Source organism: Syngnathus acus, chromosome 6, assembly GCF_901709675.1.
Source record: "Syngnathus acus chromosome 6, fSynAcu1.2, whole genome shotgun sequence".
NCBI classification, from domain to species: Eukaryota; Metazoa; Chordata; class Actinopteri; order Syngnathiformes; family Syngnathidae; genus Syngnathus; species Syngnathus acus.
In genome coordinates, this window is record NC_051092.1 from 1,701,759 (window position 1) to 1,714,010 (window position 12,252).

Here is a 12,252-nt window from a genome sequence, read left to right on the forward strand (position 1 = left end):
TTTTCAATATTTCTTAATACAGGACTGTCTCAGAAAATTTGAATATTGCGATAAAGTTTTTTATTTTCTGTGATGCAATCAAAAAAACAAAAATGTCATACATTCTGGATTCATTACAAATTAGCTGAAATATTGCAAGCCTTTTATTCATTTGATTTTTGTTTTTTTAATTGCATTACAGAAAATAAAGAGCTTTATCACAATATTCTAATTTTCTGAGACAGTCCTGTATTTTGGATTTATTTTAGCATTTTTTACCAGTTCATTGTGGAAAGCATATATTAAATGTTTATATATATATATATGATGACTCAAGAGGCCATTCAGAGCGTGGCTCATAATATTAGTTTTTTAATCATCAACATCATCCCCAGGCGTCCCACACTCATGATGCAATCTCCGAAGCAGCCCAGCTGATGAAAGAGGCCGTGGACGACATCATGGTGACTTTGAACGAGGCGGCCAGCGAGGGGGGCATGGTCGGGGGAATGGTGGAGTCCATCGCCGAGGCAATGGGCAGGGTGAGATGTGGATTTTGCCTCCACTCCTTCTTGACCTCATTTGTCCAAGTCATTTCGCGGTGGGTGTACTTGAAAAGTGTCCTTGTGTGTGACTCATTATTCCTACGGATGAAGCATTTCAAATCCTCAGGCAAATCATGATATTAGCACTTACTCATGCCTGCTGGGAAACATGCCACTCATCTCATTTTAAGGTTAACAATTCAGAATACACACTCACCACACGCTGTATTAGCAATAATTGCCCAATTTAAAGCACATAAATATGAGTTTTAGCCGTCTCTGCTGGAGAGGTATTAATTTAACGGTATCTATATATATGCGCGCTGTTTCAAAACTGGTAGCAGTACTAAGCTAGCATTGCTAAACTAGCATTAGCACTTTAAATTCACTAACATAAATTACAGCTGCTATATTGGTAGCTTGATTTCTTTGTATTGAGGTGTTACTGTTAGACAAAAGTGATCAGTTTGAACCTTTGTTTTTGGAACATACAATCAATTAAAAATGATTAAGAGGTTATAAACATACTTGTTGAGCAGAAACGTTGCTAATTTGATTTTGAAGCCATTATCTGCCTGAAGTCCTTTCATTCTGCTTCAGTTTACTAGTTTTGTTAGAAAACAAACTATAGCCATTTTTCTTTTTATTATTTTCCAAGGGTGACTATTCCAAAGTAGTTTCAGCAAAGTTCATGAAACCCAAGCTAACGGATAACTGTGAGGATGTGGAGATGAGTGTGCCCGCAAATGCATGGCAGACGATTGGTATCTTGCAAGCCATGCCTTCTGTCTGTGAAAGATAAAAAATGTCTTTATGAAACTGTAGCTGGATGAAGGAACACCTCCAGAACCCGAGGGTTCCTTTGTGGACTACCAGACAACAATGGTGAAGTTCTCCAAGGCCATTGCCATCACAGCACAGGAGATGGTGAGTGCCTTTCCCCATTCTGAGGATTGTCTTGCCTCACGGACATTTTTACGCTAACGAGGTCCCCACTCCCTCTCGCTTTAGATGACCAAATCGGTGACCTGCCCCGAAGAGCTCGGCGGCCTTGCCTCTCAGGCGACCGTGGACTATGGGCAGCTTGCTCACCAAGGACGCCTCGCTGCAGCCACAGCAGAGCACGAAGAGGTTACAAGCCATGTTCAGTCTCTTGAAAAGAACAACACAAGGCGCCGTTTCCTCTAAAATATCACTTTCGAATCTCTCCCGTCTGGACCGCAAATGCTTTGAGATCAAAGTCAACCCTCCCACATCTGTCACTCTGAGCAAACACAGTCATTTTTCAAAAGTTTCCTCCGTTTACAGCAAAGCAATGTGTAGAAACATCGCACTAATAAGCTCACAGCTCTTATCAGCGTACGATGCACGCGGCAGCCGCGAAAAACCTCTGGTTGCCATAGCGACACGTTGCCTCGACAAGTCTAAAAAGCCTATAGTGATGCTTATAAAAGAGCACCCACCCACCCACCGATGGATCTCAGCCTGCAAATTAAATGCTACTGCCAGCTTTCTGCAGAGAGTCTTTTACTTGCGTTTCCATCTGCTGGGTTAAAAGAAAAGTTGAGCACATGATTGTAAAGGGAGACTGCTTTCGCTTTCAGGTGGCTTTCCAGATCAAAACACGCGTGCAAGAGCTGGGCCACGGCTGCATCTACCTGGTACAGAAAGCCGGAGCCTTGCAACTCAGCCCCACAGACAGCTTCTCCAAAAGGGAGCTCATCGAGTGTGCACGTGCAGTCACCGAAAAGGTACCACGCTTTTTTTTTTTGTAGAAGGTCCTCTTTCGGCTGATGTTCCGCTTCTCTGATTTTAATGAAACTGATAGTTTACTTTGTTATTGCTGTACTATCCGATGCTTCGCGTAAAACTGGCTGCTCTTTTACATCGCCGGACGAGGAAGTAATAAAGTTGGACTTAAACTTGTAAAGGTTTAGTAGAATATAAAATGGGATATGTTATTTTGGGTGATAATAAAGGCCTCCGCCGCGTAGGTAATGCAGATCATGAAAGTGAAGCCATCCTGCACCGCTCTGCGCAGTATCGTCATTTTAAAGTGTCCCCGCTATGACCCTGGCAACAACCAGCTCCGGCAATCACACATTCCTAATTCTATTCCACTCGAAGACTGTGATTTCATTCAACGCACAACTTGATTAATTTCGCACTTGCTCATGTGAATCTCGTGCCTCGTTCAAGGGCTCCTCTCTGGGAGCTCGGTTGTTTACGAGAGATGGAGCTACGCTAGTTCCCCAGTCTGCCTCATCAACTTGTTTTTGATTGTTGTGGACTCCAATTTTAAGGCGGGAGTATTTCTTCGCACGTCTCCTGCCGTCTATCTATCTGGAAGACTTATTTGAAGCGTTCGATAAAATGTGTTCTCAGATTGCTTTCCGTGTTGCAGGTGTCGTTGGTGCTATCGGCGCTGCAGGCGGGCAACAAAGGCACCCAGGCGTGTATCACGGCAGCAAGCGCCGTTTCTGGTATCATGGCTGACCTGGACACCACCATCATGTTCGCCTCGGCGGGAACGCTGGACCCTGAGAATGAGGAGTCCTTTGCTGACCACAGGTGTCCATCACCTTAGTCCATATTTCTTAAGTGGACTCAAAGAGATGACATCAAATGTTGTTTTCCCCTGTTTTATGAGTGACTCGCTCAGGAGAAGCAGAGTAAACAGCCAGCTCATGTTGCTGACCAAAACTCTCACCTTCATTCCTTGCTGACGGTGATCTCTTCTCCCAGGGAAAACATTTTGAAGACGGCTAAGGCCCTCGTGGAGGACACCAAGCTGCTGGTGGCCGGAGCCGCATCCAGCCAGGAGAAGTTGGCTCAGGCCGCCCAGTCCTCCGCTAAAACCATCACCCAGCTCACAGAGGTGGTCAAACTGGGAGCGACCAGCATGGGCTCCGAGGACCCCGAGACACAGGTGACCAGCTTTGACAAACTCAGTATATCATGACTGGATGGGAGTGATAAACACCACACGAGGAAATCCACTCCCCGGGCTAGCGCCGATAAGCCCGAGCTCGCACCGTTGTGGCTTTATTGATCCCGGGCTTCATCTCCTCAGGTGGTTCTGATCAACGCAGTGCGCGACGTGGCCAAGGCTCTGGCCGAACTCATCGGCGCCACCAAGTGCGCCGCCGGCAAGGCTGCCGACGACCCGTCCATGTATCAGCTCAAAGGCGCCGCTAAGGTAAAAGTAGCCATATTGGTTGCGAGTATTGATCCATTTCAACCCAGGCGAGAAAATTCCTGGATTGATGTACAAGATTTGTTTTTCTCACAGCTGTCACACACACAAACCTCGTTTTGTAACTTGAGCTGCTGCTTAGTGCTTTTCATCTAAAAGGAATGAGGGCCACCCAAGGTCTCGGTCCCACTGGCAGATCGGTTCTGCATATGGTGACCACCCCTGCCCCCACATTCATGGGACCCTCTCAAAGTCCTGCTGTGCATTTGCTCGCATTACTAACATTGTAAGGCTCCTGTTGCGTAATGCAGCAGGACGGAAGCCTCGTGCTAAATATATGAGAACATTTCAATTCCTTTCAAATTGGGTGTCATTGAATTATTTATATTAGAAATGCTCACCAAATTATGTTTTGCTTTCAGTGTCTTTATCAGCTGTGTAATTACCATCAAACAAGCTCATATAAATAAAAAATAGCAAATTTTGTGAACGCTTGTCTGTAACATCCTGTTTTATATTTAAGGAGAAAGAGCGCCACCTCCTGGTTTGTTTGCAAGCCTCATCCACTTGACTGGCTTTATTTGACAGGTCATGGTCACCAACGTGACGTCTCTTCTAAAAACGGTGAAGGCAGTGGAGGATGAAGCCACTCGCGGGACGAGGGCACTGGAGGCCACCATTGAATTCATCAAGCAGGAGCTGACAGTAAGACGGCCTGACAGGCCCGATCCGTCCTTTTGTGCTAAAGAGGCTCAGCGATATTTAGGTCTATTATTCAGAAACAAACAACTCCACTGCTCTCTTTATCCGGCTCTATTTCTCACAGCAAATTTTAAAAATTCTTATCGTAGCGCCACCAGCTTCAGAGCAAGCTTGTCATATTCATGTCTCCATCTCAGATGTTCCTGTCCAAGGACGTCCCAGACAAGTCCACCACACCTGAGGAGTTCATCCGCATGACAAAGGGCATCACCATGGCGACGGCCAAAGCCGTGGCGGCGGGCAACTCTGCTCAGCAAGACGACGTGATCGCCACGGCCAACCTGAGCCGCAAAGCCATTTCGGACATGCTGACAGCCTGCAAGGTTCTAATCCAGATCTGTTGTACTGCTTTTCAGCAATTTTGATTTACTCCAGATTTAATCCAGATAAAATACACGTTTATCTTCTTATTAGGATATTTAAAAAAAATAATAAATAACTAAATGCAAGCTAATGCTAGTAAATAATGCGTCCACACTTCCTTCTTGGTATTGTCAACTGTGTGACAACCCCCCACTAGGAGGCATTTATTTTGGGCTCCTTGAAATTCCCAGAATCCTTTGTTTTCCTCTCTCCATCCAGAAAGCGGCACACCACCCAGAAGTGAGCCAAGACTTAAAAATCAAGGCCCTGCAATATGGCTCCGAATGCACCACGGGATATGTCAACCTTTTGGAGCAAGTCCTTCAGGTTGGAATGATTTGTTGAAAATTAAATGTACACGCCTCTTTAGATTATAAAATGGTGGCTAATTGCACAGTAAATATTTACAGTTATAACGTCCACACTGCCGTACTGAAATATCAATTCTGATAAAAACTGAAATTCCCAATGTACTTACTAAACAGTACACAATCATCTTGCTAGCTAAATCCTGTCGCTAGGTGAATATGCACTCCTAATGCTAAATGCTTAAATTAGCCCCGTCTTTGTCCACCATGGTGCCAAGCTCACATATTTTGCTGTTTGTTTCCACTTGCGCTGATATTGATAAATGTACCTTATTCATAGATTTGGCTAAAAGTAGTCATGTGGCGGTGGTGCTAATCATTTTGATGACGTTAGCATTTGCGCTGATATGAAATTCACGTGTGTTCAGGTGCTCCAGAGGCCCACACCGGAGCAAAAGCATCAACTGGCCGGCCATTCCAAGCATGTGGCGGCATGCGTGACGGAGCTCATCCAGACGGCCGAGGCCATGAAAGGTAAAGCTTTCACATCGCGCCCTTTAATATTCCAACGCACCGCGATCCAAATCATCAAAATGATTCCCATGGTGAACCCGTTTCAACGGGATTTCAGCCATGCTAGCAATTAAGTTGAAGGCCCGCTAATCCTCTGTGTACGAATATCAGCGAGCGTCACAACTCATGAGAGACGTCGGGTCACTACGATCACATTAGAAGATTGAAATGGAAGCAACGGCGGCGGCGCTGCAAAATGACTGCAAATGAAGCTCAGCTGCAGTTATGACACAAACATGCGGCGTCTTGACGGCGCTAATAGATTGTGCGTGAATTCGATTTCAGAGCGTAGAGCGAGACGCGCCGGGGCTATCGGCTTTATCTTTCTAACATGCCATGTGCTCTCTTTCCCTCGCCCCTCTTCTTCCCTTGCTGCGTCAGATGGAGGTAAGTGCGCTGGATCAACTTTCATGGAGTCTAGAGGGGGGTCGAGGAGCATGGAAGGGAGGGGGCGGTTTGGCGCAGGGCAGATTTCCCCTGAGCTCAACGTAATCTTGGAAAACACGTTCACATCTGCCTAAGCAAGCTGTTCCCAAAGTGCTGCGTTTTATAGACCTTCGTAAAAAGGCCCATCAAAAGTCAATTGCTTCCTTTCGTTTCTCTTATTTAACATTGCAGCAAGCACGCAAAGTCGAGCGTCACAAAAATGAAAAGTCATCATTGTTTTGTTTTTTTTGGGAAAAAACACGCGCCGGTGTGCCTTTCAGGATCCGAGAGCGCCGACCCCGAGGACCCCACCGTCATCGCGGAGAGCGAGCTCCTCGGCGCAGCGGCGTCCATTGAAGCGGCGGCCAAGAAACTGGAGCAGCTGAAGCCCCGAGCCAAGCCCAAGGTAAACGCGCCCTTCTCGGACCTTTTCCACCCACGCACAGACACAGCTTGTTACCGAATCGTAGCAAAAAGGTGACATTGTCTTCCTTTTGAAGGTTTCTTTGCTCCGGCTCACACAGCTGCTCCTCTTTAAACTCTTTTTGAGCACCGTCGAACTGAGTTTAAACGGAGTCCTCAGTTAACGGAGATGATGATGATGCTGTTGTTTGCGTGTGATGTGCACTGGCATGATTGTGTGTTTTGGGGATCCTATAATCCCTCTGGCATCTGCCCCTTGTGCTTTCCTGCTTCCCTTTACCTCTTCCAGCGCACTCCTGTAATTGTCAGATCAACCTCGTGTCTGTGTCATATGAAGGAAGGCATATTTAGGTCAGCCCACTTTTAATAAAAAAAACTAATGCTCTGTCTCATATTCTAATTCCATGGCGGAATTTATTATCAGGCTTCAGGTTTTTTTTTTTTTTTAGGGGGTGGGTTGTTTTTTTTCTATAAAAGGAGATTAGTGAGTAAAAGGATTTTCCCCTCTTGTCGACGTCGGTGCCTCCCTCTAGTGATCTCATTTGACAAGACAATTTAAGAGGGAAATATTGCCAGTTGTTTTCCAATTTAATCCCCAATTACCGAGCGTCCTCCATGTTTCGGATGACGATCATGTTTTCATTTGATTTGAATCCTTCTAATTGGCCTTTGTGTTAGTTCTAACCGAGTGATTCTGTGCAGAGGCAGAACTAATAAAGTGGCAAGTCCTGCGTAATTTCCAGAGGAAACGACTCCATAAAATAGCGGCCCAATTTCATTTCCATCCAACCTTTTTAATCCTCTTTACTCCCGCTCCTCATCCGTCGTCACGGGTCGGTGGACGGATGGACGGACAGAGGGAGGGAGGTTTGCGTCTCCCACCCCTGCCATGCATGTCTCCTTCCCTCCCGGCCCCTCTCAGAGCCTTTGTAGACCTGGAGGACTTCTCTGCAGGGCTCTGTGTGATATGTTTGATATATTAGGTTGTTATTCAGTCCAACTATGTATCAAACATATTCCTACAGTGTCCCGCCATGTCTCCTGCCATCTGTGCCTTTTGTGTTTCTAGAGATTTTGGGTGCACAACTGTGTGAATTTTTTTTTAGTTTGTATTTTTTTCCTCCCTTGACTGTCCCTTAACTGATGGTGGTTAGTTCAGGTCCTGTGCAATCATTCAAAACCAAATTTGGTTTTTGATTGAAGACAGTGAGGCTAAGGTTATGCATTTTGAGTATTTTGGGGGCTTCGGTCCAAAATTGTGAATATAAGGCTGACACCAGCCTTATTTTAGCCTATCTTGTAGGCTGCCAATATCAGTATTTGCTGCCCTCTTGTGGCCATTTTGTGAATAGGAGACAATTTCAATGTTTGGAGCGATTCAGTCATGTTATGGCTGACTGTATCTTTGTCTGAATTTTTTCTCTTCTTCGACCTCCAGCAGGCCGACGAGACGCTGGATTTCGAGGAGCAGATTCTCGAAGCAGCCAAGTCCATCGCCGCGGCAACCAGCGCTCTTGTCAAGTCTGCATCAGCGGCCCAGAGAGAGCTAGTGGCACAGGGCAAGGTCAGTCAAACATTCAAAACACTTCAAAGTTGCCAAGGTCGATGTGATGCTCTGTATTATTTACACAAACGCATTTTGAGGTCACTCGATATTTTCAATTTCAGGTCGGATCCAATCTAGCCAACGCGGTGGATGACGGCCAGTGGTCGCAAGGACTCATATCTGCTGTGAGTATTGTCGTCTCGGCGTCAATCCGACAGAACGACCGAGAGTGAGCTTTTTGAATGTCGACCGCCGTAGGCCCGCATGGTTGCCGCGGCCACCAGCAACCTGTGCGAGGCGGCCAACGCATCAGTGCAGGGTCACGCTAGTGAGGAGAAGCTCATCTGCTCAGCTAAGCAGGTGGCCGCCTCCACAGCTCAGCTGCTGGTGGCCTGCAAGGTGAAGGCGGACCAGGATTCTGAGGCGATGAAGAGACTACAGGTGGGACCCGCCGCGAGTACGCTTCCAGAAGGTGTGCATACTAATTCCGCCTGGTCTTCTCCTTCCTAAAGGCTGCTGGCAACGCGGTGAAGCGAGCCTCAGACAACCTGGTGAGGGCGGCTCAGAAAGCAGCCTTTGACAAGACGGAGGACGACAGTGTGGTGGTGAAGACCAAATTTGTCGGCGGCATCGCTCAGGTACTCGGATACACAAATACTCCATGCGCAGTGGAGATTTATTTATTTTTATTTATTTATTTATTTATTGGCACAAGTACAGCCTGTTTGTTGTCTTGAACATGTAGTGCTAAACGTTAGCAAAATATGTTCCATTCATTCGTATTTGAGAAATTTGATATTAGTATGTTTGTCGTCTCCGCCCCCTTCTCCTCAGATCATCGCGGCTCAGGAGGAGATGCTGAGGAAGGAGCGCGAGCTGGAGGAAGCCCGGAAGAAGCTGGCTCAGATCCGACAGCAGCAGTACAAGTTCTTGCCCAGCGAGCTGAGGGAGGACGAGGGTTGACGGCCGGCCAGGATGGGACGCCGGCTCTCCTCTCGTGTAACTGAAGATGATACAGCACTTGAAACAGGCCCGTTTGGTAAGACGACCAAGTGCCTGTGCTTCGCCGTGTATTTGTGTGTATGTGTGTACGCGTGCAAAAACGTCAATGTTTGAGATGAAGTCGTGTGAGAAACGTTAGTGTTACAATAATGACGTGAAGAAAGTTGTAAATCTATTATTGTTACTGAATGTTTTATAGTCAGTGAACAAATAGTCATGAACAGGTGGCAAAGTCGAGCTAAGGGTTGTTTTATTCCAGGCCCAAAACAAAGGCAGTAGGGGTATGTCTCATTTCACCACTAGCTTGCATGCACCCCCGAGACGATACATATCAAAGAAGCTACTAACCAATCGAGTAGTCGAGCATAATGGCACTTATTACATGTGAAAGAAGAATGACGAGCTTTTTTTTTTCCAAAACGCCATAAATGCCACATTCAAAAAAAAAACTTGCCATGTCATTTTTGTGTGTACACAATTATGTTATTATTTATACGTTTGTCGAACAAACTGAGCCAATGAATTGTTTTAATGAAATTAATTCATGTCATTTTTTTTTTTTTCTCAGCATGATCCAAATGGTTTTATGGCGTTTTGGAAAAGAGCCAACCTAAAAGAAAAAGTATATATATTTATTCTTGACTGATATTTTAAAAAGAAACTAGTTTTTCTTACCGAGCGGACAAAAAAAGTTGCAACCAAAATGATCTGCTTGCTTTTCATTTCACTCCGTTTTTGAAAAACACAAACTCACACAGAGCAGTGCAACAAATTAGCTTCAAACTTTTTTTTTTTTTTGCTCTAATAACAAGACAATAAGTGTTGCTGTGGAACTTCTATAAGGCTTTCGAAGTAACAGTCATCGCGGTTAACCACAGCAAAGTGTAAATATACAACTTAAAATATTTTTCCCCATTTTAAATTCAATAGTTCCATTGTACTTCTAATCAAATCAAATACATGCAAACTATCAGCAAAAATTTGCAAGGCACAAGTAATTTCTAAGTATTTTATTAGCAATATATTTCATGACTGAGACATTTAGTGAGTAGGAGTTATGACAATAAATGAATACTGTACTGTATTGTATTGAAAATGTACTATTTTATAGAAAAAAGAAAGCAACAAGAGCAATATGAGCATCGTGTAAGACCAGTTGCATGCACACCTCCATGTGACGACACGCGCCCCAAAATCTAAATGGCAAAAAAGGTACGTGTGCTTAAATATGGGGAAATTATGCTTTGCCATGAAAACTTTTTTTTTTTTCTTTTCAAAATACCTGTTAATGTAGTAATGTTAAGTTTATACTGGCAGTTTTAACATATATGATCTAAAGTGGCTTTTTTTGTTTGCTGTTTTTTTAAAATGGAACATCTGTACATTTTTTAATGCACATGTTTGAAGTTTCAATACTTTTGCCCCAATTTTGCTGATCCCTAACAAGAAGCTGAAAGGCAAAATTCACAACAGGTTTGCTCCACGAATCCACCTGTAAATTTCCTAGTTCAGTTCAAATTAATATTTCAACAGTCCTCTTAATCATGCTGTTTGCATTTTGACTCATCAACAGTACTCAGTCATCGCAAATATAAAAGTAGAAATTTTTGTCTGTTGTGACTTTTGCAGTTCGGCTTGTTAGCGACCATCAAGTTACGCAGAAAGTACAAAAACGTGCATTTTAAAATATAAATGGGGTCAAATTAGGTTCACTGGCAAAACTTTTCGGAGATTTCACCTGATTTTGTGAGTGGTGTGGATTTTATTGATGGTATAAGACCTGTTTATCTTGTTCAATATTTACATTTACAATATTTATCGTCTCACATTGGCATCTACGATGTAAACTCACTGTATTATCGCACTGGCGAGCTGAGAACGGGAACCGACTGCACGTTATGTTGAACGAAACGAGCCTATTGGATGATGCACTGAAACCGCTTCCTTCCATTTGTTATAAATCGAAGACATTCCTTTGCACGCCGAAAAAGGTAAGAAACTTAAGCTCTGGTTCGAGAGCCCGTCTTCTTTCTATATGGGGAATTTGCCAGCAGGTTAGCTCCTGCGTTGTGTCTCATGTGCCTTACTCGAGCGTGTGGTGCAAGTAGCTGAAGATCCGTCCCGGTTGGGGCTTGAGCCTTGAGAACCTTTTTTTTTTTTTTGCCAATCCCCATCAAGGCCTGAGCACGACAAGTGGAGTTCTTTGCCATACGATCCAATGCCTTGGCTGCCGGCCGATACTTGCCTATGTCGCGAGCGTGGATACCTTTGGGAAATTTCGAAACTTGGATGGAATACTAACGGCATTCCTTGAGCATGTGTTTGTGTTTGAAGTTATGAGAAGTTGTTTAAAAAAAAAAAAAGAACTCGGTTGTTCTTGTTCCCGTATGTGTCATGGAACCACTTTAAAATGTCTGTTTTTACCAGTATAAATGCAGTGCTGAGCAAACGTCTAAGGCAGACACTAGTTTTGTTGTTCCAATGACTTTTTTCATTGCATTCATTTTATTTTTGTGTGCGTTTTTGCTTGTTTGCGTTGTGTTCATTTTGATTTTTACATTGTTTTATGCTTTTATCTAACCCAGCACTGGGTCCAAAAAGGTACCTGAATATTAACCCAATCTGCTCAAAATCCAAAACGGGGTCACGCAAAACAACCCAGAATTGTTTTGTGCGTACAAAAAAAAAAATAGTCTGCTACAACAACAAATCTAATGACGGGCCAGTATGTTTGCCCAGCGCTGTGTATTTATTGTTTGAATGATTTGTGCAAATATTCAAGCAAATGAAGTGAGGAGGGAAGTTGATTGTGTTCTGAATTGGTCTTGTGCAAAACCCCGTTTAGTTGGATGACTTGATGCTCTATGTATGATATTTATCTGGTCACAAAAGTATTTTTGGTATTCATCACAAAATAAAAAAAATCAAGCCGATCTGCTTTTGTTTTTGTCATTTGGATGGCTTTCGACATTCTTTCCAGCAGGTGGCAGCATTGTCTTGTGCAGTTGACTTTATCCCTTCCGATGGAAGTCAAACCAAATATAGAAATAGTGGAAGTGTTTTTTGTGTATCCCTCTTCCTTCATTCCTATAGTGATGTTGAAAACAGTGATGAGCTCACAATGTTACA

General features: G+C 44.1%; 1 protein-coding gene across 6 annotated transcripts in view; it reads left to right on the plus strand.

Moving 5' to 3' along the window:
- The window catches only part of tln2b (talin 2b), a 53,952-nt gene extending 42,128 nt beyond the window's left edge, over positions 1–11,824 (plus strand). For 2 of the 6 annotated variants that reach the window (XM_037254489.1, XM_037254493.1), the window contains exons 40-57: positions 375–521; positions 1,350–1,451; positions 1,536–1,655; positions 2,129–2,275; positions 2,929–3,095; positions 3,270–3,453; positions 3,598–3,723; positions 4,309–4,425; positions 4,620–4,805; positions 5,065–5,172; positions 5,582–5,687; positions 6,108–6,113; positions 6,434–6,558; positions 8,014–8,139; positions 8,244–8,306; positions 8,380–8,562; positions 8,634–8,759; positions 8,956–11,824. In XM_037254489.1, the coding sequence (XP_037110384.1) occupies positions 375–521; positions 1,350–1,451; positions 1,536–1,655; positions 2,129–2,275; positions 2,929–3,095; positions 3,270–3,453; positions 3,598–3,723; positions 4,309–4,425; positions 4,620–4,805; positions 5,065–5,172; positions 5,582–5,687; positions 6,108–6,113; positions 6,434–6,558; positions 8,014–8,139; positions 8,244–8,306; positions 8,380–8,562; positions 8,634–8,759; positions 8,956–9,084 (2,268 nt within the window). In that variant the 3' untranslated portion in view covers positions 9,085–11,824. The remainder of the gene's footprint in view (positions 1–374; positions 522–1,349; positions 1,452–1,535; positions 1,656–2,128; positions 2,276–2,928; positions 3,096–3,269; positions 3,454–3,597; positions 3,724–4,308; positions 4,426–4,619; positions 4,806–5,064; positions 5,173–5,581; positions 5,688–6,107; positions 6,114–6,433; positions 6,559–8,013; positions 8,140–8,243; positions 8,307–8,379; positions 8,563–8,633; positions 8,760–8,955) is intronic. The other 4 variants (XM_037254491.1, XM_037254490.1, XM_037254492.1 and 1 more) reach the window with 4 other exon arrangements.
- Positions 11,825–12,252: the final 428 nt, after the last annotated feature.